A 26,012-nucleotide genomic window follows, 5' to 3' on the forward strand; every position below is an offset into this window, starting at 1 on the left:
AATCTCCAGATCTCTTCTCGCCTTATCTCGGTATACTTCCGCGTCCTCTTGGGCGTGTTTCATTCTAAATATTCTCTCGTCACTTGACAATGTGGAGCCGACTGCCCCCTGATACACCGCACCAGCCTATCATCGAGACTTGATTATGGTTTCGAGTACGGAACCAGAGATTACCAGATGGCGAGGGTTACTGTTTCGTGAAAGATCAGCCCGCGTCTTTTACCTCATCAAAGAAGGCCCCTGAGGAGATACGGAAGGCCAGGATGAGTTTGGCTTTAGGCTGGCCAATTGTTTTGGACTGTTGCACGAGGATAAGCCGACTGCCTTGGAGATTGCCTCTGCACCAAGCTTCCAACCATAAAAGGGAGCAAATGTGGCCTCTTGTGTCTTCTTGGGCTCCGATGTTCTCCACGCGTGTTGACTCTATCACGAAGGTTGGCATACACATTTACTAAATCAAACATAGGATTTCGAAGCCTTTTCCTTCTATCTGAATCTTCTCTACTCTTCCAGTGTCCCTTGCAACCAACATTCCCATCGAATTCCTGACGACCCACTGCGACTTGTAAAGCCTGCCCATCAGTCTGCCCATCATGACGAATGAGGTTGACACCGATCAACAACGCGCCCCAAAAGACAAATCCTTCGGACCCATAGATATTGAGGACTACCCCAACATTGAAGAAGGCAAGCAGACTTCCGCCAATGGAATACTCGAAGCACTTGGGTATGAGCCCGAGCTGGTCCGAAACCGTTCCACTCTCCAAGTTGCGTTCATGTCCTTCGTCCTTGCCGCAATCCCGTATGGACTGGCCACAACCTTCACATATCCTCTTGTCGGCGGAGGTCCGGTAAACATCATCTGGGGTTGGCTTGCCGTTTCTCTGATTATTCTTTGCGTTGCCGTTTCTCTGGGTGAGATCACCTCGGTATATCCAACTGCTGGAGGAGTCTACTACCAAACATTCATGCTGTCTCCACCGTCCTACAGGAGAATTGCTTCTTGGATCTGTGGTTGGTCGTATGTTGTCGGTAACATAACTATCACCCTTGCAGTGAACCTTGGCAGTACTTTGTTTCTCATCTCATGTATCAACGTTTTCGAGTCTTCTCCGGGAGTTGGAATCTTCGAAGCAGAGACTTACCAAGTCTTTCTCATATTTCTGGCAGTCACTCTGCTAGCTAATGCTATCTGCGCCTATGGAAACAAATGGCTCCCGTATCTTGATGTTTGTCTCATCCTCCTGCTTGTGACAGTCCACTGCTAACACTTTGACTAGACATTTGCGATTTTTTGGACGTTTATTGGTATTCTCGCCATAATAATCTGTGTTCTTGCGATTTCAAAAGAAGGGAGACATGATGCCGCATATGTGTTTACCAGTTTCGAGCCCCAGTCTGGTTGGCCTGCTGGGTGGTCTTTCTGCGTTGGACTCTTGCAGGCTGCCTATAGCACATCATCCACCGGGATGGTGATTTGGTATGTTGGATTTCCCTGAATCTCCCTGTGCCACTCGGGAGATTGCCAAAGCTGACTGATCTAAGTATGTGCGAAGAAGTTCAGAAGCCGTCTACCCAGGTTCCAAAAGCAATGGTCGGAACCGTCGTGCTCAACACCCTCGCCGGGTTTCTCTTTCTTATTCCACTGGTGTTCATACTTCCCGATACGAAGATCCTGAATGCTCTCCAGTCAGGGCAACCGGTGCCGACCATAATCAAGTCTGCCATCGGGAGTCCCGTCGGCTCATTCATGCTGCTCCTCCCGTTGATAGTACTTTCCCTTCTCTGTGTCATCGGCTGCACCACAGCTGTGTCCCGAAGCACGTGGGCATTTGCACGAGACGGTGGTATACCCGGGTCCAAGTGGTGGAAGCGCGTGAACAACGATGGAGTACCTTTCAATGCCATGATGCTTGGAATGGTTGTTGAGATCATTCTGGGTTTTATCTATTTTGGATCTACCACAGCATTCAACGCCTTCACTGGAGTTGGGGTCATCACTTTGACTCTGAGCTACGCCTGTCCGATCGTGGTATCCCTTGTTGGGGGCCGACGACAGGTCCAAAATGGTCAATTCTACTGCGGCACGTTTGGCTTGGTTTGCAACATCATCTCTCTAGGTAAGCCTGAGTACCTCCATTCCATTTTTGGCAACTGCTAACCAAATACGCTCTTCAGTCTGGAGTCTTCTAGTAATTCCCCTATTTTGCATGCCTACTTCTATCCCGGTGTCAGCAGAGACCGTCAATTATGCGCCGGTGGTTTTTGTAGCATTCATTTTGATCGCGTCCGCGTGGTATTGGGTTTGGGGATATGAGAAATATGCCGGGCCACCGACTGTGGATGAAGAGTACAATGTATCGGACGTTCAGTAGACTCGCAGTTTATAATTCCATTGAAATCAGCGTTGGACAATTAATTTCACTGCAGCCCTGCAGGGCACGGTCCCCCTCAAAGATCCCCCCACTTCAAATGTCAGACTGGCCCTTACTGTTTCTTTGTAGCCACACTCCCTCTCTGAACTCAAAGAAAATGCAGGAACAGAAGCGTCGATGCGCAGAGCTTTTCGTTCTGCAATCCAAAGAGAGCCCCGGTCAACCTGGTGACTGGCAACAAGCTCGATGGGTGGACTTCCACTTTCAAAGATCCAAGGGCATCTCTCAAATCATTCCTGCCTGGTCCCAGACTTGTATCATGTGAGTTATTCTGAATGTTTATGATAGAAGAGAAGTCTAATTCAAAAAGTGTTGGACACTCTAACCATATCGAAAAATGCTCGCAATGCCGAAACTCCTTCGCTGAGCTATTCTGTATGCCCCATTTTTGGTGGTCATTTTTCTATCAGAATACAAATGGTTGTTTCGGGTACGAGAAAACACGAGAATCAGGAAATGTTACCGGAATCAGTGAGTTTTCTTCATCTCGTATCCTGGCCTGATGCTGATCTCTCAAGACACCTGGTGCAAATTCGCCATCAAACAGGTAGACCATGAAGCCCGCTTCAAATGGTATCACATGAACATATTCTCTCGATGGATCCCCTCAACTAATCAAACTGTGGTTCTGGCATTTGACCTAGACCAACCTTGGAGAGATCGGTTTCTGAAAGCAGTCATGGCTCGAGACCCAAATTGGCTCGAGGATCCATTTTGGGTTTACCCAGCTCTGGTTGAGCAAGTTGCTCGCGCCCAAGAGCCATGTGTTTGGGGTATCAGAGACCACGTTCGAGGACTAGAAACAGAGGGGAAACCGGATGGAAGACCGCAGCCGGACTACAGACGCCTCCACGACATCTCCCGACACGCAATACACGTCAATGAAACACTTGATGTTACAATCCAGAATTTAGAAGACATTTTGATGCATCATGAAAATTATATGAGTACGCAAATCGGGGATCTTCCCTGCTCTGAAGACATACATCTTCGCCTGCGATCTTTTCTGTCCTTCGTCACCAACTTACGGTTCCGGTCTATCTCGAATGAAAAAAGACTTCAAAATGAAGTGCAACTTGCTTTCAATACTGTGGCCCAACATGATGCAAGTGTCACTCTCGAGATTGGCCGAGCTACGCAGCTGGATAGCGCAACCATGAAAACCATCGCCTTTGTGACTCTCACCTTTCTCCCTCCCACGTTTATCTGCGCTATATTCAGCATGTCATTTTTTGATTTTGGGGGTGATTCCGGTTGGACTATGTCAAACCAATTTTGGATATACTGGGTGTTTGCTATACCAACTACCATTCTCACTACTCTGATCTGGACTTTTTGGCCAGACATTCGTCGCATGGTGTTTCCCAATAAAGACTGACAACGCCCCTCTTGTTACCATGTTCCTGATACGATTCAATCTCAAGGATGAAATTATATCGCTCATCTAGATCACAGCAATAATGGAATGACTGAGGGCAGTTCAGCATATCAGGGGCATGCAAGCTTCATCCGATGAAAGTCTATGCAGTATGTTAGGGCGATTCTCTTCTTTCCAGACTCTTTCTAGATACGCAAGAGTTGTCGCCATGAGACCAATTCCAAACACACTAACCGAAGACTGCATGTAGTCACGAATTATGTCCACTTCGGCCTTTTTCCCTGATATCATCCCGAGTATAAAAAGGGGCCACGTACTTGTCGTCGCATAAGGGTTGCTTGGTGGCATGCTGGAAAGTAACAGCTTTATATTATCGAACGCCTGTCTCGCGCTGTTTTCGCAATTTTCTGGTTGAAACCCCATATCTAAAAGAATTAAAAGGGTCCTCCGGTAGACCTCAGCACAGCGAACAGCACTTGAGTCGTCGCATGCAGATTTCCAATCTGCGATTATTGATCTCAGGTCCCGGTAGTCTTGAATGATATCACGGTTGTTTGCACGAAGATCCTTGGTTTTAGTAACCACACGGAGCAAGCTGGAGACTTTGGGTATCAGAGCAAAAAGGTCTGGGGCACACCCACTGAGCATGCCAATTCTACCATGTTGAGGTACGGCTGTGGCAGCCTGCACATTCGTCTGCAGTATTGCTAGATTCGACTCATGCACGGTCAATGAAGCAAGGCTCGCATGGTAGACATAGATCTCTGCAATACAAGACCCTATCCTTGATTGCAAGCTGGAAGGGTTTGTGCGCAGAATGTAGTCCATCAAGTAATTTGCACCCTCCAAGTGGCTTTTCATTGCTTCAGAATTGCTCCCTATAGTGGCCTATATCTAGCAAGTCAGTATTGGTCTTGTTTTTCGTGGAAACATTGATAGACTTGCTTCAAGGATATAGAATATGAGTACCACAAGGAGAGCGTGCAACGCGGGAACTAGGCCATCAACGGCCCCAAATCCATCTGACAGTCCAACTCTTAGCATCTTCAGTCCACGAGTGTAGTTATACCACGTTGAAATCTGAATCTCCCGAGTGGGTCGAGGTAGTCGTTGCATGAGATGGACACCAGAAAGGGCAACAATAGCATGCATCAGAAGATCGTCATGCAAGGCAGCAGGAAATACTGTGTTCAGAAAAGGATTCTCGCCGTCCTGCAAGCACACGATGCTGTTTGCTGTATCTTTGGTGTAATGGTGAATCAACCTCTGGAAGTGGGGTCCAAAAGAACTCGGCCTTGGTACAGATATGGAAGGCAACGGCAACGAGATCTGGGCCAGACCATTCAGACGTTTAGCCCCCAAGAATTGAGATTCCAACTGGCGATGATCGGACGGCAATTCGTTCTTGGTTCGGTCTTTTTGTAAAGAGCAAGCAGGCCAATCACACCCCAAACAGTTGCGTTGACAAGCGGCGCAAACGGGTTTGACTTCGTCACATTTCTTTTTGCGCCTTCGACAGGGTAAACATCCTTGGCGAGATCTAGCCCCCATTCTTGGAATGAGAACATGATCGTATCTGCGCTCCACTGAGCAGCTTCCTCCGCATATTTCTATGATCTGGTCCTGTCGAGTGGGGATGTGTATCTCGAGAGCAGGTCCGAACACGTGATCGGGGTACCGGTACTCTGCCACTTGGGCAACTTGTCAGGGTCAAACTACTAAATGAATGCGAAGCCTTGAGAATGGGTGAAGCATAATTGCCCGCCCTGAAAGGGAAGGCAACGTTGTGACCAATCAACAGTGTGACTTATCCATGTTTTGACGCTCACCTGGAGATCCCCGGAGGCCCGAGCCCTTTCCAAGTTTGTTTCAACTTGCATGGATCTTCCTGGTGATCAATCAGAACTCGTCGCCCAATCAAAGTCGTTGCCCGCGCCTTTGCATCTTTGAGATCTAGACCAGCCTTGGAGACTTTGCAGCGGTTCCAGCGTTAACCATAACAGCAGCCTAATTCAAAAGCACCTCAAAAGGAATTATGCTTTTTTGGTTCGAACCCCCTCAGCGACCATAGAAATGGGTCAGATGCTAGTATCTGTGCATCAAAAGTTCGAATTCGAGACTTTATATAGCGTGTCATGGCTTCGAATATTTTGAACACTCAGGGAGCTTCTTGTCGTTCCATCTGACTTTGCGGGTTTGTCGACTCTTTCCCTCTCTTTTCTCCTGCCACGATCACCCGACCTCTGACTTCCTCATCGAAATGCCTTTCTCTCGCACTTTATCGGTTGTCGGATGCCACGCGGAGGGCGAAGTAGGTGACGTGATCACCGGTGGCGTCTTGGATGTCCCTGGCGACACAATGTACGACAAATTGCTTTATTTTCTGAACAAAAAGGACGAGATTCGCCAACTCCTCCTAAACGAGCCTCGCGGTCGGGCTTCGATGAACACCAACCTGATTCTGCCGCCATGTGACCCACGAGCCGATGCCGGGTTCTTGATCATGGAAAGCGAAGAATATGCACCAATGTCGGGATCCAACACCATCTGTACGGCCACGGTATTATTGGAAACCGGTATGGTTCCAATGAAGGAGCCAATCACAGTGTTGAACTTGGATACCGCTGCTGGATTGGTCACCGTGAACGCAAGATGCGAAGGAGGCAAGTGCAAGTCGGTGGCATTTGATAATGTACCTGCATTTGTCTTTAAGCTCGACTATAAAGTCAATGTACCTGGCATTGGAGACATTGCAGTGGACATTGCTTGGGGAGGGATGATGTATGTTTTAGTCGATGCTGCTGCTCTGGGTTTGAAAATCGACTCTCAACATAGCACACAGCTAGTCGATATGGGCGAACGTGTCAAACGGGCAGTCCAGGCATCATATACCCCCGTCCACCCAGAGAACCCCAAGATCAGGGGTGTTACCAACATAGTCATCGCAGAGCCTCTGACAGAAGAGAACGACTGCAAAATTGCAGTCAATACCGTGGTGGTCTCGCCCGGGCGATTTGATCGCAGTCCTTGTGGAACTGGGACGTGCGCCCGACTTGCGGTTTTGCATGCCCGGGGTCAGATCAAGGAGAATGAGATCTTCAAACACCGCAGCATTATCGGAACGGAGTTCATCAGTCACATTCGGGGCATAACACAAGTTGGCGAATATCAAGCGGTGCTTCCAACTGTGGCAGGGCGGGCATGGATCACCAGTTTCAAGCAGGTTGTGCTGGACTCGACTGACCCGTTTCCAGAAGGGTTCAGGGTTGGAGATCAATGGAAGATGATACCGCAGTAGTAGATGCCAGAGAGTTGACTAGCTTCCCAGGCATGAACTTATTCAAAATGCGCAGTATCGCGTTAGTCCGTATCAGGCAAGGCCTGTTCTGTTTTAGGCTAGCGTCAAAACACGGTGATGTCGCGTTGCGCAGAAACCCTCCGCCTTTCGTTCCATCCCACTTGTACTCCGTACAGCTTTCCACGCGTTTCTCTCTGATCTACATCCATTCGTTGTTTCTAATTCTCTCATCTCTATGGCCTCTCCCGCGGAAGCTGCCAACATGCTGCTCATCGCGAGTCTCGGAAGCTCATTCGCAGCTGGTCCTGACATCCCTCCACAAATCGAGCCCAAGTCCGCAATGAGATCAGGCCGGAATTATCCCAATCTTCTAGCAATCCACCTAGACGCTATTTTGACCGATCGGACTGTCTCTGGCGCAACATTGCTCAATATAACGACCGAGGAGCAGCAGACCTTTGGCGACACCTTCCCAACGCAGCTCTCTGGATTGCCCGACTACACAAATATTGTCACCTTGACTGCCGGGGGAAACGACTTGAATTACATCGGCGGCATCATATCAGAAGCCTGCGGCGCGGAGATAGATCCTTCGCCCCTGACCCCTAGTCAATTGGAGGAACGTCTCGGTGAAGTTCTTGACGAGATCCACAAACGCGCTCCTCGTGCTCACGTTTTCCTTGTTGAGTATCTTGCTGTCCTCGGACCCGACACGAAACCGGAGCGCGATATCCCATTGACACAAGAGAGAATTGACTATCACCGCAATGTTGCATCAATTCTACAAAATGCCTATGTCGTTGCGGCGAAAGCCAGGTCCCCTTGGTGCGAGAGAGTTCCGATTCATGAGTTGAGTCAAGGACATGCGCTCGGCAGCAAAGAACCATGGGTTGGATCATTGACAAGTGGGCCACTTCTCCATCCGAACGCTACCGGAATGAAAGTGATAGCGGACATTCTAATCGACAGGACCGAGAAGATCCTTTCGTCCAAAACATCATTGTAAGTATGGGATTTTTTAAAATAAGGCGAGCCTCGTTTCGCCTGGTGATGATGATGATGATGGTTCATCTAAGCGTTTGGGCAATTGAATGTCAGCAAAGCTAAGCTCTTGAGATGAACTATCTTCATCCTCATCACCAGACAAAATGAGGCTATGCTGCCTTGGGTGGAAGAAACCATTGCGTTCCTTGCGTTTGACTCAGTGAACCTCAGGCTGCCAGGCATTGGCAGCTGAAGTCACGTAGCAGTCCAAACCCCTCTTCTTTGCTTCTTCCGCTTCCTTTAGATTTCAAATCCAGCGTTTCTCTTATACCCTCGGTGACCGCTTTATCTGCTTGGTGACGGATCTAAGTGACATATCCGACACCTCGTGAGCTTTTCCGAGAGATGATCGGCGAAGTGGCTTACCCCGCAACATCCCAACCTGTACAGTGTAGTGAAATGGGATACAAAAAGGAAGTGCTCAGCCAAGAGCTTGGCCATGCTTATCTCGAAACGCAAATCCTCACAAAGTCTTCGTCATTGTAAGGTTGCGATCTTATAGTTCTCCAACCCCAATATGTCTTCCCCAAAAGGGAGCGTTTCCGACCATGTTGAGTACACACCTAGCAAAGATGACAATGTTACCCATCTAGCGTTTCAGATGCCAGCATGTCTGGCCAACTTATCACCGGAAGAGAGAGATCAAATGGAAAAGAAGCTTGTCCGCAAGATTGACACGAGACTGCTCATCATGATGGTGGTCATGTACATCTTGAACTACCTGGACCGGAACAACATCGCATCAGCAAAACTTGCCGGTCTTGAAGAGGATCTCAATCTGAAGGGCGAGCAGTACCAGGTACGATTATTTACCCTGTTGGCGACATTGTGTGGGAAATTGACTTTACCAAGACATCAGTGAGCATCCTGTTTGTAGGATACCTTCTCATGCAAGGTGGGTCCTCCACCCCGACTGAGGCTTCCTGATGAGCTGACACCAGGGAAGTACCATCCAACATGATTCTCAACAAATTTGGCAAGCCGTCCATATACCTTCCTGGGTGCATGATGGCGTGGGGCATTGTATCGACCTGTACTGCAGCCACTAAGAGCTACGGAGGCCTACTTGCATGCCGATTCATCCTCGGTTTTGTCGAAGCAGCGTATTTTGTACGAGTCCCTTCCTTTTTGAAGCTTCTTTGTGCTTACATTTACAGCCTGGGTGTCTCTATCTACTTTCTGCGTGGTATACACGCAAGGAGCTCGTGAAAAGAACGGCACTCCTTTATTCCGGTTCATTGATTTCAGGTGCCTTCTCGGGGCTTATTGCCGCTGGCATCACAAACGGTCTGAGTGGTGCACGTGGAATCTCAGCTTGGCGATGGCTATTTATTATTGAAGGAGCGATCACAGTGGGAATACCTTGGCATCTTGAGGTTGAACACTTCTAATGAGTACACAGGTCTTCGTTTCTCTGATATCCATCTTCATCATTCCAGATCTCCCGCGCACAACATCTTGGTTGACCGAAGAGGAAAAGGCTCTCGCCGCCTGGCGCCAGACAGAGGATATCGGAGAGGATGACTGGGTGGACAGCGAGCAGCAGTCGATGTTTCACGGGGCAAAGCTTGCTTTCAAGTAAGCCTTTCCTTGTCATTGACCAAGGCTGAGTGTCATTTTCTCACAATGTTCTTAGGGACTACAAGGTGTGGCTTCTTCTCGGGACGGTCTATGGATGCACTGCGTCTGGTGCTGTGACGACATTCTTCCCAATGTGAGTATTCATTGTACATCCCCTCTGGATACCAAACGTTTACATCTTCAGTGTGATGTCAGGCCTCGGTAAAGATAGCGTGACAACCTTACTCCTAACTACTCCGCCATACTTGATCGGCACAATTATTGTCCTCATTGCCGCATGGCACGCTGACAAGACTGGAGAGCGATATCTACACATCGCACTTCCACCAATCCTGGCGATCGCTTGTTTCATTATCGCAGTGACGACGACATCCTTTGCCCCACGATATGTGTATGCCATCTAGTCGTTTCTTGAATTCCCGTGTCAAGGGCTAATTTTTGTCTTCTCAACAGCGCGATGTGCCTCATGATCGGAGGGATCTATTCAAGCTACGTTGTTGTGCTAGGGTATATTTCGAACGGTTAGTAAACCCTCCATCTGTTCGAGGACACCAGAAGTGACGATAGTCAGTTTTACCACGCCCCGCAACAAAGCGAGCCGCCGCTCTGGCACTGATCAATTGCTTGAGCAATGTCTGCCAGGTCTATACGCCTTATCTATACCCTAGTATGTTCACTCCGTGAACGAGATATTCTGTACATTTTCCTAATATATGATACAGACACCGCGGCACCCCAGTATACCATGGCATTTTCATACAATATCGCCATGTCTGCACTGACAATTATCTTCGCTACCATACTCAGAGTTGTTCTAGGTCGGTTGAACAAGAAATTGGATGAGGAGGAGGGTACGGATATTGCACCTTCTCCAAGGCAGCAAGAACACGAAGAGCATGGACTTCCGGGCCAGGCCGTTGCTCGAGGATTTAGATTCCTTCTTTGATATCATGTGTTCTGATGGCCATATTACGTTCTGAACTGGTAGCTTCAGCTGTGGATATTCAACAGAAGTCTCTTCCTGTCGGCTGATTCTAGTCATTGGACAGTGGTCGTGTACTGAATTGGCTCATGAACCATCATTGATAAATCCGGGGTCACTCAGAGACTTCCAAGCTCACCTGTCCCTGTGAATTCGATTATACCAGAGTATTGATATATTAGCGAACAATTTGCATTGGCTCTGATACATTCATTGTTTATCTCCAAGCCATTTTCCGATTGGTAGTCGGAAAAGGAGAGCGCCGGAAAAGCCACAACCCCTTGCTTACTGTCGTAAGCACTCCTTAGTTTGCGTCGTTCGTTCCCAAATTGATTGGGATTCGAGTTATTCCAATGTTGAATACAAGTTGATCAAGGCAATGCTTTGAAAATTTCGTTCTGGAATTGAAGCTATAATCATTAGCCGATAGCAGCTAGTGTTGGCTACCATTCTCTGGAAAAATGTGACTCAATTCTCCTAACCCAGTCAAGACAAGCGAGTCGAATTCACCCCAACCTGTCATATCCGCAAGGTATGACGCTGGACTAGGATCTTGAGCGAAATTTGTCATCCAGTCAGCTGGCTCAGACTCCCCGAGTTCGTTATCCAATGTATTGTTGTAGGTGTCAGTGTCAAGGACCGTCTCATGGGGTAAGATGGTATCAAGATCGGCCTTCTCGGTCACTCTATGGCTCTCTTGCAAACCATCTCTATTCCTGGTCATAGCGGAGGACTGCTCCGTCAGTCTCATTGCTTCTTTCCTCAGCTCTTCGAGGACAACAACGTATCGTTGAGGGAAAGACGCTTGTGTCCCGCAATTTGAAAGCTCATTTTGGGCCTCCTCGCCCATCTGTAGATAATGCACAAGGTCCTCTCTTGGGCTTGAGCGGTTTTGGATCACAAAGACATAGAGGATGACAATCGCACAGAAAACATAATAATGTGTGAACTAATCAGCAGGTCAGACGATTTGCTGGGCTGTAATCACGGTGCACTTACCCAGAAGAATCTATACATCCGCCTCGATCTGCACAGTTCTTTAAACAACCCTGCAATCCTTGAAGCTGCATGCAGACATTTCTCAATATTCATTTGTATGTCTTCCTGGAGCTGAGAGTTTTTCGGACCAGATCGTCTGCCTAGACACGCGAGATTTCGAAGAAGAAACGGCCTGTATAATAGAATCTCTGCATGCGCAAATGCAAAATTTAGAACATTGTACTGTCTCTGGTACGTTGCCTGAAGAAGCTCAATGTTGGGTGTTTGCAGAAATGGAGCAATGCCACTGCGCCAGTCCGCAAGGTCAGCACCATACTTCAGTGCAATCTCTGTCTGCGTCTCCACATTTTTCTGCTGAAGTCCATACAGATCCTTCAAGATTCCACTTATAATTCGTACCAGTCTGTAATGTATCAGTTGCAAGAATCGTTATTGTGGAGTGAGACATCTGACTTTGCGTGAAACACGGGGGCTAGCATGATGTTTTGGCCCTGGGAAACATTTGGTAATATTGTGCTCTTCACGATTTGACTATCGCTTGCACATGCCGGAAGGTCCTTGATTTGGGGAGTTAGAATCGCTGTGGTGTCTCATTCAGGATAACTCACTTGGTCAATATCCTCATCGTGAAATATCTTCGGTCGTCCTAAAGCAGCGCTGAGGTAGACGTCCAAGCTATATGCGCACCAAAAGACTCTCTTCCGACATTCGTTCTCAACATGATCGCTTATAGCCTCCCGCCGCCAACGCCTATGGAGTCCAATTGCCAAAGCGAGGCGGCCAGTGGTACCGAACAAGCTCCAGCAATGATTCACTCTCGATTCCGATAGGAGATAGAAGCACTGAGCAAGGCGAGCCTGGATGCTGGCAAGCCTCACTGAGCCTGTTTCTGAAAGCAAGTGGTTCTCCGAGGCAGCGAAGTAAACGTTACTAAATTGAGCCATGGTCAGTTGGTCTGTGTCTAAAATTGCTTGGTTATCAACATGGTCCGGTGTATCTGTACCTCTTCACAGACTGAGCGACAGGAGGATTTTGTTTAGCTAGATATTGCTTCCCTTGGGCCATGACCATCAGCAGCAATGCCTTGACTGCTTGACTCAACGTTTCATCTGAACCATGCACATCTGAGTAGAATGACTCGAGCCAGGTTTCGACGCTAGCCTGGTGCAAAAAACGATGAGTCGGGAAGGCGAAATCGAAGTATCGGTTCACTAAGACTCTTGCTTCGTCCTTTGGCGGGAGAACCAAGAAATGAGGATCATGTCGGGGTAAAGGTGCATCTCCGAAATTGAAAATTGGTTCATTCGAGAAGATAGCCACGTTCTCGTGAATTCTTTTTTGGACCCGCAGCAAAAAGGAAACCCCTGAAGATGGTCCTACATAGTGTCCTTCAAGATCTGTTTGATCCCTCTCTGGAGAAGTGCGAGATGACACCGCCTCTATCTCTTCCCCTCGTTGCAAGGCAGCCAGATGGGGATTTGGCAGTCGCGATTCAGATAATGCCTGTGTAGGATGTAAATCCAGACCGTATGCCTGCTCTTCGTTATCTGTGGCTCTGGCCAGCGTTGCTACCGGTGATGCAGTTGCAGGAAGAGATCGCTCTTCGGTGGAGATGACTGATCGCCCCGACGATTGCTGCACGGAGCCTAATGCCCGCGTGGTTGTGTTGGGTACGGACTGACGTCTCATCGTCGACGGCGACTTTTGAGAAACAAATTCATGCTGCTCAAGCAAAGGAATCTCGGTTTTTTTGCCCCTGGTATACTCCGCATTGTATTCACAGTCAGCCCCCGATCGAAGACAGAGTGAACATGGAAGCGTCCCGGAGCATCTCAATTTTTTCCTAGCTCAAGGTCAGTATCGCGAAATGACTGCGGTGAAATGAAGGTTACCGCTTGCATCCATCACAGGCTCGAGTCACTCGGACGCGTTCTTTGCCGCGTCGGCGCTTGTTAGGATAATCGTCCGACATGATTGTTGGGGATGAAGCATGGGAGCTTGGGAAGACGAAGACGGGAAATTCCAAATGCACCAATCACAGTCGCTCAAAATATGTACAGATTTGATAGAAGGGAAGAAACCCTGGAAGCGAGATGTCCTGTGAATAAAATGAGATCCGGGGTAAACCCCCGCACGAAAGTACCAAGGCCTTGTTTATTAGGCCACCAACACAAGCCTTGTTAGTTGAGTCTTACAAAGTAGTTGCTCGGCTATTTCGACTTCAACATCGTGGCACCTACCGACTTTTTTTGGCAATACATCGGAATCTCCTTTATTATATCACGTTCTAGTCCTCATAAGAACATCATGCCAATGCCATATTAAGTGACCCAGCCTTGGGTCCAAGCAGCTAATATGCTGTCATCCTCTTGTCGATACACCACTATCAAGTTCTGGGCGTCCGCCCTCCAACTCAACCATTGCATTGCGCTTTCTAGTGTGTCCGGAAAGCTCACTGTTCTCCGATTGTAGCTGGACCGGCGCTGAGCCCGCCAGTGCTGGTTCACCCAAAGCGCGACTGAGTCGAGAAGCTCTTCTTCGCTCAATAATTGCCCAGATCACAAATAGCAACGCCAATGCCCCTAGTGGGACACCAACACCGGCGCCAATTGCAGTGTCATGGCATGTCTGGCAGCTCGTCCTGTCTGACCCGTTCGATGAGTTGGATCCGGTGGAAGATGTGTTTTTGAGGCTAGAGACGTTTTCAAGAAGAGCACGGCCAGGAATGACTCTTCCACTCTGTACGGTGAAAGGCTCGCCATCATTGTCAGATGTGGAGGGACAGACGACAGTAGAGCCGACTGCGATCGGCGAGCCACAGCAGTACAGGGAGGAGGAACCGTTGAAGTAGATATTGCTAATGGAGGCGCCCACTTGGGGGGTGGAATCTTCTATAATGCCACAATTGGTCAATACTGGCCCATTTTTCTGTTCTGTGGAGAGAAAGTCCATTTTTCTTACTGCAATGTTCTGTGCACCCAGTCCAATCTTTACTTGTGCATGCTCCTCGCGACAAAACATATGGCTGGTGCCCTGCATTCAGACAAAGACCGTTGTCTAAACAAATATCGCTCTTGCCACAGCACCATGTATTCGCATCGGATCTGCATGGTACGTTGTTTGGGGCATCTGCGCCCGAGGGAAAATAACATGCTCGGTTGTCGGTGACCATGATTTCAAATTGGGAACGTGGAAAGAATCAAAGAGCAAAGGAGCGATTTCTGCAGACCTGACATCGAGAGGCAGAAGACGGCTGAGAGGCTCAGCTTACATGTGGCCGGGCTCACCGTTGTACAGCGAAGAAGGGGGGTAGTAAATCATTGCCATAATTGTGGCTCTGGGTTAGACCCTGCAGTAGCGTCCAGGGTGGATATCAAGTCTTCATGCTCAGCCTCGAGATCAGCAGTGTTCGTTGGGTGAATACCAGCAGGAATACTGCACCAAGGCTCTATTACGAGCTTTAATGTTTGGAGCACTCCAACGGGTCAATCTGACAGAGCCATGGAGTGGAGTACACCTGAGATTCCAAATAAAGATCATCCCACATTTCTTGGCAATTGCGCCTGTAAGCCCCTGTGCTGAAACTTGACCAATCATCGTGCCGTATGCGTTGGTATACTGGTGCTTAGACAATAAGCATGATCCTCCACTAGATATAAGGTGTGTATTGTTCCCATTAGATATTGAACCTTCTGTCACTGTCAACGGTCAGCTTGCGAGGCTGCCCGGGAGCTCTCTCTGGTCATCATTTAGGTATCACTAGCCAACCTCTAGTTATCTTGATACTGATACGCAACCATCGCATTTGGAGCTCCTACTCCAGAGCTCTCCATGATGGTTATATGGGCAGGTATTGCTCCTGTGAGTTTACATTGGCAGGTTTGGGAATATCATTAGGACCAAACCTTGAAATTCCAGGTCATCTAGCTACTGGTCAAGAGAAACTGAATGGGGCGATAACCAGATGTACTAGTGAGACTAATGAGACTACTCCGTACTCCGTATTGCGCTTGCCAACGTCTTGAACTCTGTTGAGAGGAGCAAGATTCCCGAGTAGGTGAAATGCCATGTGGAGTAGTTGGCCTAGACCATGTGTTTGTACGTAGCAACACGTATAGACCTGATTGGCAATTTTTCGTTTGCTGCCAAGAATGCAAAGACTACTTTCATTGAATGGTTTTCCCTTGTCTTTAAGAGGGGTATACTTAGTTGAGCTTTCAGCAGTACAAGCTATTTGAGTCAACTGTTTACGGTGTTTGCGCTGTTATCTTTATGGATCACACATTACTTTAGAGCTTGGTTGTGTTTTGAATGTAAGCAGCTAAGTTAACGAGAAAGTTTCTATTCTAATTTATTTTAGCACAACCATGTTACACTGTAAAGAAGCTGTTTTGACATTTTTACCTCTAGTCAAGCTGACTGGCATTGGTGACGGTTGCTGTGATCACCTCGGGAGCTTTCCTTCCATTTCTCTCGGGCCGAGCACTTCGGTAAGTCACATTCCGAACCCACGATCCACAAACCAGGTGCGATGGATTCGATGGCTTTCGGTGGATTTTGATGAAGAAAAGTTTGCTGGATACAACTTTGAAACTTTACAATTGACTTGGCTTCTGCAGTATCTTGAGTGAACTTCACATTCTAGTCCCGCCTATACCCCATACCCCGCAATATCTAAGCTCCCCTCTCCAGATTTCAAGACAACATGGGGAAGCGCATTGTCGTCACTGGAGGCTCCGGAAAGGCGGGCCAACACATCATCAAATATCTTCTGAAACAAGGACATGCTATTCTGAATTTGGACCTCATTCCTCTTCCCGCGGAACTAGAAGAGCGCGTCCACACCCTGCGGGTTGATCTCACCAACAGCGGTCAAGTGTACAGTGCCCTGGGTTCTCATTTCCGCCTGCAAGAGCCATTTCGTGAGCCACTTGGGCTAGTCCCAGATGCAGTCATTCACATGGCAGGGTACTCCCGCAATATGATCGTGCCAGACGAGGAAACGTTCCGCGGCAACACCCTGTCAACATATAACATCATCGAAGCCGCCTCACGGCTTGGCATCAAGAAGATCGTGATCGCCAGTTCCGTCACCGTCTACGGTGTTGCCTTTGCTGAAGGCGACGTGGACTATCCATCCTTCCCGGTAGAGGAGACCGTTGACACCAATCCCATGGACACTTATGCCATTGCCAAAGTGTGTGGTGAGCGAGTGGCGCGTGGGTTCGCGCGTCGATATGGAAGCGATATTTACGTGCTACGCATTGGACGGATCTTCGCACCGGAGGAATACAAAGAGTCCTTGTTCCGCTCGTACGTTGAGACGCCCGACAGATGGGCGGCTCACGGGTGGGCGTATATTGATGCTCGAGATCTCGGGCAAATGTGTGATCTCGCGGTGCAGAAGGATGGCCTTGGATTCCAGATCTTCAATGCGACCAATGACGAAATTACGAATTACGAGGGCACCGCCGAATTCCTTGCCCGAGTCTGCCCTGATGTACCGGTGACGCGTGAGTTGGGGGCCAGGGAGGCTCCCATCACTAATCGGAAGATTAAGGAGCTGCTAGGCTTCAGAGAAGAACACCATTGGATGAAATATTATGAGTGAGCCGAGATCCAATCCAACCCCAGACTATTGAAAGTTATAGCGTGTGCGGGAAACTTGCAAGAAAGAAAGGCCCCATTCCCTGGCCCCCAAAGTTGTCGAGTCGAAATTAAATAAGCGAGTCACGCGCCACATGACATCAAAACAACTCGACGTGGTCCTCCAAATTAAGTAATTGATATACACCCGGTTCCTCTTCGCTTTTTGCGGCGTACTCCGTAGTTGCAGATATTCTTTGTTGAAAGAGACGGCAAGAAATAATAAAAGCAACTGAGACAAAGATTGCCTCTAATTTTCCGGACAAATCGCAACCCGAGAAAAAGTGGTCCTTGGGCCATGAGGTCCTGTACGGAGTAAGGAAGCACGGGCTGGTAATGCGCTGGACGGCCCCCCCCTTTAACCGCGGTGGCTTTTTTCTTCTCTCGCCTAGCATTTTAGCCCCTGACAAGGCTGGATGAGAGACTTAACGCTGGTGGCATGAAATTTGTGAAACGTGGGGGATGTGACCGGTCATTCTTAACTCCATATTGATCTGTAAGTACTTATGGAGTACAGGACAGGCATATGGTCAACCTCGTATCCAGCTCCAATCATGAAGAGTTATAGGGTGACTGGGGAGCGAATCCTTCCGTGCGTTTGGATCTCACCGATAGTCGGGTTTCTTGATTTTTTTAGACCCATTCGCTATGACTAGTATTTGCCTATTCGAATGCAAATAGTCCGGGGTATCACGGCCCCCCGCATGGTGGATTCGGGACTCAGCTGCACCTCTCTTTGTTTCTTCTCTCTTTTCCAACGTCTTACCTAGATTTGAGATTCCCCGGAGGTGTCGTGTGTCTCTTGTTTCCGCTGCGCCCACTATGTCCATGACTCGATATGACTGATTTTACCGCTGCTGGAGATGGCATTAGCGGTGGCTACCGGGGAAAGTCGTTGGGGATGCAGATCACGATCGCGACCCTGGCTGGCATCACTTGGTATAACGCCTTCGAGCTGATGATTCTCCTTTTCGTCACGTTTTCAGACTATCGGGGCCTGTACTTTTGGAGTCTACTGATTTCCTCCTCCGCCGGTCTACTTCCCTATTCACTGGGCTTTTTACTCAAATTTTTCAACATCACCGACAGTCAAGCATGGCTCCCAGTCACCTTACTGACGGTTGGGTGGTGGTGCATGGTCACCGGCCAATCTGTTGTCCTCTATTCGCGCCTACATCTGGTGCTCTCGAATCAACGTGTTTTACGGCGCGTGTTGATAATGATATTCGTGAACGCCATCATTCTTCATATACCCACAACCGTTCTTACATACGGCACGAATCTAACCCCATTTGTCAGTTTGGGTCCTTACAAGACGGGATATAGTATAATGGAAAAGATCCAAATGACGGGATTTTGCCTGCAAGAGTTCATCATCTCCGGGCTATACATTTGGGAGACTGTGCGCATGATACGTCTGGACCCAGACCATGCCAAGCGCAAGATTCAGTACCAACTCCTGGTCATCAATATGATCATCATCATTCTAGACATTGGACTACTCGTCGCCGAGTATTTGAATTTCTACATCATGGAAACCATGCTCAAGGGCGCTGTGTACAGCATCAAATTGAAGCTCGAGTTTGCTGTCCTTGGCAAACTCATCCACCTGGTCCAGAATCACGTCTGGAAACCCGAATCCTTCTCCGCACCAAACGACCTCCCCGATTTCGTAGATGCAACCCGCGTCACCTCCGATATGACTCACGCCGCTCCACCTCCAAGTCAACGTGGCCCGTCCTGGATGGACCCGGACGATATATCCATTGCCATGTTCGAACACCTACCACCCGAGCACATGCGCACAAATTCAGATGCCTCAGAATCATGGAGCAATGAAGGTCGCGCCTACCATGTCGATCATCTCCCCATCGACTTCACAAATCCTTTTGCTGGAGCTCAACGGCATACAAGTCGGTCCCACAAGACAGAGAAACCAGGATGAGCAGTCAACTGATGTTCCTGATAACAATCTGACTCCGTTTATGAATTATGATGTACGATATATGAGCGTCGATGAAACTCGTGATATCCCTCTCTCTCTTTCGCTCTTTTCTTGTTGTCTCAATTCTCCGACCGGACTCAATGTGAGCCTCTCGGTACCCCGAAGATATATCCTCTACGGTGAAATTTCGGGACCTGCGCTCGGCTCTTTGACGCCACTGCAAAGATTTCTCCGATAATTGATGTACTCTCGAGCCAACAAACAATGCGCAGAGAATCCACAGTTTGGCGACCCGTCACCGCCCATCGCCGAATGCAACATAACAATGCATTGTGCTCCTGTATATAGAACAAACCCCACTGGCCATTGTCTCGGGGAATTATTTGTCAAATGTGACCCTATGAACCTGGTTGCACGCTCCTCTGAATATGGAGTGTGTGCGATCGGCGTTTACGGGGAAATATCGGAAACCCGTACCACTTCTCCACATCCCCGTGGGGAGAGCTGTCAGTGGTACAGATAGACTTCATACACTGGACCCTTCGGGAAGGTCCTTATTGAATATTTGCTCTATATAATAGGCTGCTCCCAAGGTTCTATCTTGGATCTCACCTGTGTAACATTCACCTTCAATTATTCGCAAATCATGAGAAATCTCATACAGTTCAGTCTGTGGGGAGCCCTCGGTGTAGCCGCAACAAGTGATGCTGTCAGTGGCGTTCTTCGATGTTCTGTATAGCCATACTAATTGTTCAACAGCATCTCCGTGCTCGAGCTGCTCCGAAATGTACTAACGCACCCTCGACATTGTCACTGACCGACCTTCCATATCACAATTATTTCTACTCCGACTGCAATGTCGCTGCTCAAGCTGTTGTTACCAGCCCGCAACCGGATAGCGATCTTTCAATTATTGGTCCACGGCTCATCGTTGCATGGCCAGCGGGTGACAGTGGTGCATGTATGTTCTTTGAGCCACAGAGTAGCGGGAACGGCACGCTCTCTATTGAGCTGATCAACTCTACCGTCGGCACACCTCTCGGGCCAGTATACTCCGCTCCAAAGTCACCAAGCAAAAACCCTAGTGTTGGCGTTCAAGGTGTTCTTCGCTTTAACACTACTGCGACACTAAACTTGAGCATCTTGGGAAGTATCCGCACTATCCGGGACTTTGTTGAGGGACCTAGCCTTCTGCATCCAGAATTTCAAGACGCGATCAAATACACATCTGGCGATGGAGGTGTATCTCTGCAAAGAATCTGGTTGGACAATGTTACAACAACTCATCTCAACTTCAGGCCTTTCAAGGATTCATCCGAGAAGAACAATGGTCAAGTAAAGCTTTCGGATCGAACCATCAGCTTCGATGCGGGAGATTACGTTTTCTCAGCAGACATCAACTATCCTCAACTGACGGCACTCAAGCCTTCCTCGGTGCTCAATGAGGCCTCCGCGAATCTGACAGCTGAAAAGCCCGGTCAGGCTGCCGCGCTATCATTCCTTTCGTACTCCGAGAAAGTACTTGCCGGTGCGTGGCGATTTTTGACTTACTTTGGCCGTGATTCTATGATCGCAGCATTGCTGCTTGAGCCGGTCTTGAGCTATGGTGAAGGTAGTGCCATGGAGGCTGTTATTGGGGCTGTTCTGGAGCGAGTCAATCGCACCGATGGAACCGTCTGCCATGAAGAAACGATCGGGTAAGTTATTCCTTGCTTTGATTTTGGTCACTGAGCGAGTGCTTATGTTCTTTTTTTTTTCCTGTTCAAGGGACTATGCAACCTGGACCAACGCCCAGAAGAATGTTACTAGCAGCGCTATGGGATGTGACTACAAGATGGTGAGCATGTCTTTACTTGAATGGTTCTCAGTGCTAAAAAAAACCCACCGAAAACAGATCGACACTGATTATTTCCTTCCGGTGTTGATGGAGCGCTACCTGGTGCAAAACCCCATTGGGAAGAACAGATCTACTACCTTCTTCAAGTGAGTTTGATTCACCTCTTCTTCTTTTGAAGCATCCTCTTACCAAACCAATATAGCACTATGGCAGGGTCTGTCAACCCTGCGAATGCCAATTTGACATGGGGTGCCCTGGCATTGATCAGTTCGGAAAGAGTCATGCGACTCGCTCGCCCATTCTTCCACAACCAGACAAAAGAAAATCTGATCCGTCTGAACGAGGGCGAGGTAGTTGGAGAGTGGAGAGATAGCACATACGGTATGAACTGTGTTTAGCACTGTTGCATATCTTTTACTAAAACAACCCCAGGTCTCGGGGGTGGCCAAATTCCCTACGACGTGAACACAGCTCTTGTTCCGGCAGCTTTACGTGCTATTGGCACTCTTGCTCGATCTGGTCTCTACCCCAAACAGCGACATTGGTCCACCCTGGCAAATAAATATGCGAAAGTGTGGGAAGACTCAACGCTTTCATTTTTCGCCGTCCAGATCCCCCAGAAAAAGGCACAAGCTCTCGTTAAAAGCTATGCGAACGCCTCCTTCCCCGGTCCGGATCAAGCATCTAGTATAGACAGCGACATCCACTTCCATGCTGTGGCTCTCGAAGGCAGCAGCAACCTATCGAAGGTCGAAGTCATGAACACGGATGATGGTTTCCGGCACTTCCTTTTGAACACCACGAACGATGCGCAGCTCACTCCGTTCCTAAATCAATCCGCTAATAACATCAAGCGTACCTTCCCGGCTGGATTGATGACAGGTGCTGGAATGATTGTTGCTAACCCTGCGTTTGGCGGTGATCCCGTTTATGCGCAAAACTTTACGACCGGTGCTTATCACGGAACAGTCATTTGGTCTTGGCAGCTTGCGATGATGGCAAAGGGATTGGAGCATCAACTGGGCAGGTGTGAGGTTACGTCAAACTTCTCCATCTCCTCTCGAGTCAGGAGTCACCAGAGGGATCGTGTTCCTCCTCCAGTCCCGGCTTTCTGCTTTGATGACTCTGTTTATTATAATGTCAAGGAGGCTTATAATACTCTTTGGGATTCCATTGAGGCCAACTCGGAGCAACTTTCGGCTGAGGTCTGGTCTTGGGTGTATCGGGATGGAAAATTCGATGTTACGCCTCTGGGAGTATTGCCTGCGCCGCCGGGAGTAGGTGGTCAGACTGGTATGTTCTATGATGGGGTGGTCTACTCTTTGGACGTATGATCTGCGCTAACGTTTGATTTGTTCAGAATCCAACATCCGCCAGCTGTGGTCTCTCACGTTCTTGGCTGTGAACAGGAACGAGAATTTCAGATAAGCTGAAAGACTTGCAGGAGGCGATAGTCCCTTCGTATTGGGGTTCTTGGATCTTAGTGATCTCATTTGAGGGCAGGAAAATTGTGTGAGATCAGGTGTGGGTTATGATTTGCCAAGGTGTTGCTACCTAGTACAGTTCTTCTGAATATAAGTCCCCTCCAAGGCCGCTACGTGGACATATTCCCGGTCTCTGAAACAATACAGGAAATTATGTAAAAGACAATGATTCCAGTGGATAGATATGAGCATTAGTGTATGTAAAGCCTTTGATACAGATATCAGGCCCCCCAAGCGAAATGACACACCCACACATTCAACATAACAAGCTAAAAGCTAAATCGTACAGCACAAAAGATAAAATGTTCAATCCTCGCAATCTCGAAATCACAACCCAAAGTCAGATCTGTTAATCTCGAATTTCCTCGAGCCTTCAATCAGTCCATCTGAAAACTTAGTCACAGCCACCCACGCTGGACTAAACTGCTTCACCTCGTCGAGGGCAGGAATGAGGCCAATTTGGTTGTTATCACTCCACAGGCAAGTGATGCGACCTGTGATGGGGCCTTCGACGAGTTCAGTCTCGTTCTCGTCGGATGATTCATCATTGGCAAAGTCAACATCCACAGTCCAGCTATTGTCCCATGTACGACTCCAGAGTCGGATTTGTTTCAAGCCTTCTGGGGACGGGTCAATGAAGCGGTCGTCCGGGGCAGATGAGCCGGAAACGCTGAAGTTTTTGATGCTGTTGGTGTCCACATCGATACGACAGGCCTTGGTGTTTTGGCCTGAAAGTTCGAATCGAGCGGAAGGCCTGCCTGGCTCCGGATAGGAAATACTGAATGTGATCCAATCTGACGAAAGCTCGGTAGCTTGAATCAAAGCCTCGGCACTGTCGCTATCAAGAGGTTGAGATTCCACGCCGAGAGCAACACGGGGCAAGGGCGCACTCCAAGAGCAACGCTGGATCACATTCTTGCTTCTCTTGACCCAGGTGCAGGTCTCTTCTTGTCCTGCTGCGCTAGGGAGGTCATAAACAACATCCTTCACAAATGGAGGCATGCCGGTCAACGAGGCGGTAGAGATACCAGTGTCAAGGTCGACTTCCTGCAAGAAGAACAACTTCAGGCGGTTGGAATCTGCGAATGGGAAAGCAGTGAGGTTGTAAATCATGGTGCCAATGAAGACGAAGAGCAAAAAGATAGGGAGATGGTAAGTGTAGCGGTGGATGAAGGGCAGAGTGGGTGCAAAGAGAAGCGCAGTGAGGCCAGCAGTCATAAGATAGACAATGAGCTGGGGACTGCCATCCTGACCTGTCTGGTTCAAAGCGCCGGTGATGATCAGAGCTAGCGGGACGATCAACATCAGAACGACCGGGGCTGTTATCAACAGTTGCAAGATCCACGTCCATCGGGGCATTGCACCACTCCATGTTTGTTCATGTTCATACACATTGGGATCTCTCTCTTCATCCTCCTCTTCCAATCCATGGGAGTTGTGGTCAGCACCAACACGAACATAGTTTGCGAATGTGGGCCGGTGTGGGCTATGCAGCAACGAGGTTGACTCTGTCGGGTCCTCTTCAGCATCATCTGTCTGGTGCTCATCACCTGAAGTGGCCAGGCGACTACCCTGGGTGCTGGGTCGCCTTGACTCTCCGAACTGGCTCACGTAGCTGGATTTCGACGGTAATGAGAAGAGTTCCATATATGAGATCCAGGTGGCCAAGAAAGTGCCTGCGAAATAGAACAGCATGAAATACCCGCCAGCGAGTCCCTCCTCGTTCTCATAAACAGTGGCAATGACCATGAAAGACCATGTCAGAACAAACATCCAGGTCCATGTGTATACTCGGTGGAAAGCCGATGGGCGCGCAAAGTCAGCAACCCGAGACACGAACCAAGCCAGGAAAAACCAAGCGGAGATCATCATGCTCCAGACAGCATATGAGCTGCTGTGCGCAATCAGAGGGTTGACCTTTGTTACTAGGTAGGCTAGTCCGATAGTCACGGATGTAGGGATTGCGATCAAGAATGGGAAACGGAAGAAGCCTCGTAGACCGCGCAAAGAGACATGGTCATCACTTATCTCCGAGTAGGCCGAGGAACGGAAGAGATACATCCTATCGGCCTTGGACAAGATTACGCTGGTGACAAGCAAAGTCAACGGTGCCACTATCAGCAGAGTGACAGACAATGCAAAGAGCGTATGCAGGCGGAACACAGCAAAGGCGCTTCCAAAAAGATCGAACCACACAGCCCGAGTCCCCGAGCCACTAGGCACGGTTCCATCGTCTCGGAGATGACCATCAAACCGATCAGTGTTGTCAGATACAAGCTCCTCTGTAGTCGCAACAGCAGCAGAGAGCATATGCCAGAGCGAGTCAAGGTTTGTATGACGTGCGTCGTCCTGATCGGTGTGGTAGCGAGCTCTGGGTTCAAAGAAAGCAACATCCAGCCCACGCAGTCCCAAAATACCATCCAGGACGACATAGTCTGTCTGACTACTGATCAAGCCCTTGTCAAATCCATTAGAGCTCAGCACTGAGCCAAACGGATACGGCGATTTGGCATACGCCTGCGTAACCTCCGTATCGGTGCTGCGGAACAGTGTAGCGCGCCCGCCAGCGCCAGCGCCTTCAAGATTCAGGAATGTGTGGGCAAACTTCGCCATCGGGTGCTGGCTGTAGGCGCGTGCGCCATTCAGGTAATCCTCCTCGCCGTTGTTGAAGAGAACGACCAATCCGCGTCGCGGCGCGTGGCCCGGCGTGAGGAAATATTTGACTAGCTGCAGACATGTCACGACACCAACTCCGTCATCTGTAGCACCGTATCCGGTTGAGACGCTGTCGTAGTGCGCGTTGACTAAAACACCGCCTTTGCCAACGGGATACCGGCCGGGCGTTTCCCACCAGCTCTCTTTTTTGTCATCGGAGCCACGAATGTAGACGAGAATGTTGGTTCCTTCAAAGTAGACACCGACACTTTTGTCAATGAATGTCAGATTGGAGACCAAGTCATCGAAGACAAAAACATCTGGCTTTTCCTCTTTCGCGTCATGGAAATCTTCGGCGGATGGGGCGGATTGCTGGATCGCGTCGATGCGCTCGAGAAGCCATGAGCGGACTTCGTCGTTTTGGTGCGAGTTATAGGGATGGAAGCCTTTGGTGAGGCTTTGGAGGTCTTGCCATGCTTCTGTAAGGTTGAGGCCGTTCGGGGCTGTCTGGGGCGCCGATGGGACGTTGTGATGAATCACCAGCAAGGGGATGATCAGTGCGAGATACACGACCGTTGTAATTATTGTCACCGGCCACGGCGTAAACGCGAGAGGGTTCTTGGCCTTGTGAGAAGCCATAACCCTGTGGTAGTTTGGGTCGGAGAGGTGTTGGAGTCGAAATCGAGCAAATGCGGGGGAGCTTGCACCTTCACATGTGCCGATCCCGC

At 49.0% G+C, this 26,012-nt stretch overlaps 10 protein-coding genes across 10 annotated transcripts; 7 read left to right on the forward strand and 3 right to left on the reverse strand.

Annotated features, from left to right (window-relative positions):
• Positions 1-593: 593 nt before the first annotated feature.
• Positions 594-3,813, forward strand: N7506_005958 (uncharacterized protein; the record flags this gene model as incomplete). The annotated part of the gene is made up of 7 exons (XM_056955251.1): positions 594-1,229; positions 1,281-1,480; positions 1,546-2,120; positions 2,179-2,371; positions 2,505-2,696; positions 2,746-2,906; positions 2,954-3,813. 7 exons carry the CDS (start codon positions 594-596, stop codon positions 3,811-3,813), a joined length of 2,817 nt encoding a protein of 938 aa, XP_056809585.1.
• A 2,260-nt stretch (positions 3,814-6,073) lies between these two features.
• Positions 6,074-7,111, forward strand: N7506_005959 (proline racemase family protein; the record flags this gene model as incomplete). Its single annotated transcript, XM_056955252.1, has 1 exon — positions 6,074-7,111. The coding sequence occupies one exon, from the start codon at positions 6,074-6,076 to the stop codon at positions 7,109-7,111; it is 1,038 nt and encodes a 345-aa protein (XP_056809586.1).
• Positions 7,112-7,346: 235 nt separating this feature from the next.
• Positions 7,347-8,117, forward strand: N7506_005960 (SGNH/GDSL hydrolase family protein; the record flags this gene model as incomplete). Its single annotated transcript, XM_056955253.1, has 1 exon — positions 7,347-8,117. The coding sequence occupies one exon, from the start codon at positions 7,347-7,349 to the stop codon at positions 8,115-8,117; it is 771 nt and encodes a 256-aa protein (XP_056809587.1).
• A 555-nt stretch (positions 8,118-8,672) lies between these two features.
• Positions 8,673-10,682, forward strand: N7506_005961 (MFS general substrate transporter; the record flags this gene model as incomplete). Its single annotated transcript, XM_056955254.1, has 10 exons — positions 8,673-8,954; positions 9,008-9,050; positions 9,102-9,265; positions 9,313-9,507; positions 9,558-9,733; positions 9,792-9,869; positions 9,921-10,127; positions 10,190-10,257; positions 10,308-10,403; positions 10,459-10,682. 10 exons carry the CDS (start codon positions 8,673-8,675, stop codon positions 10,680-10,682), a joined length of 1,533 nt encoding a protein of 510 aa, XP_056809588.1.
• Positions 10,683-11,151: 469 nt separating this feature from the next.
• Positions 11,152-13,406, reverse strand: N7506_005962 (fungal specific transcription factor domain-containing protein; the record flags this gene model as incomplete). The annotated part of the gene is made up of 5 exons (XM_056955255.1): positions 11,152-11,667; positions 11,718-12,120; positions 12,171-12,274; positions 12,326-12,647; positions 12,721-13,406. The coding sequence occupies 5 exons, from the start codon at positions 13,404-13,406 to the stop codon at positions 11,152-11,154; spliced, it is 2,031 nt and encodes a 676-aa protein (XP_056809589.1).
• Positions 13,407-14,078: 672 nt separating this feature from the next.
• On the reverse strand, positions 14,079-14,669 carry N7506_005963 (uncharacterized protein; the record flags this gene model as incomplete). Its single annotated transcript, XM_056955256.1, has 1 exon — positions 14,079-14,669. One exon carries the CDS (start codon positions 14,667-14,669, stop codon positions 14,079-14,081), a length of 591 nt encoding a protein of 196 aa, XP_056809590.1.
• A 1,753-nt stretch (positions 14,670-16,422) lies between these two features.
• Positions 16,423-17,328, forward strand: N7506_005964 (NAD-dependent epimerase/dehydratase family protein; the record flags this gene model as incomplete). Its single annotated transcript, XM_056955257.1, has 1 exon — positions 16,423-17,328. One exon carries the CDS (start codon positions 16,423-16,425, stop codon positions 17,326-17,328), a length of 906 nt encoding a protein of 301 aa, XP_056809591.1.
• Positions 17,329-18,201: 873 nt separating this feature from the next.
• Positions 18,202-19,308, forward strand: N7506_005965 (uncharacterized protein; the record flags this gene model as incomplete). The annotated part of the gene is made up of 1 exon (XM_056955258.1): positions 18,202-19,308. One exon carries the CDS (start codon positions 18,202-18,204, stop codon positions 19,306-19,308), a length of 1,107 nt encoding a protein of 368 aa, XP_056809592.1.
• A 741-nt stretch (positions 19,309-20,049) lies between these two features.
• N7506_005966 (uncharacterized protein) lies at positions 20,050-22,479 on the forward strand (the record flags this gene model as incomplete). The annotated part of the gene is made up of 5 exons (XM_056955259.1): positions 20,050-21,005; positions 21,076-21,145; positions 21,203-21,291; positions 21,348-21,526; positions 21,578-22,479. Coding segments are annotated over 5 exons (2,196 nt in total), but the record flags the coding sequence as incomplete, so codon positions are not given.
• A 477-nt stretch (positions 22,480-22,956) lies between these two features.
• N7506_005967 (M28 family metallopeptidase) lies at positions 22,957-25,923 on the reverse strand (the record flags this gene model as incomplete). The annotated part of the gene is made up of 1 exon (XM_056955260.1): positions 22,957-25,923. The coding sequence occupies one exon, from the start codon at positions 25,921-25,923 to the stop codon at positions 22,957-22,959; it is 2,967 nt and encodes a 988-aa protein (XP_056809594.1).
• Positions 25,924-26,012: the final 89 nt, after the last annotated feature.

This window comes from Penicillium brevicompactum, assembly GCF_028827555.1.
Source record: "Penicillium brevicompactum strain IBT 35665 chromosome Unknown utg000005l_segment0_segment0, whole genome shotgun sequence".
Classification (NCBI taxonomy): Eukaryota; Fungi; Ascomycota; class Eurotiomycetes; order Eurotiales; family Aspergillaceae; genus Penicillium; species Penicillium brevicompactum.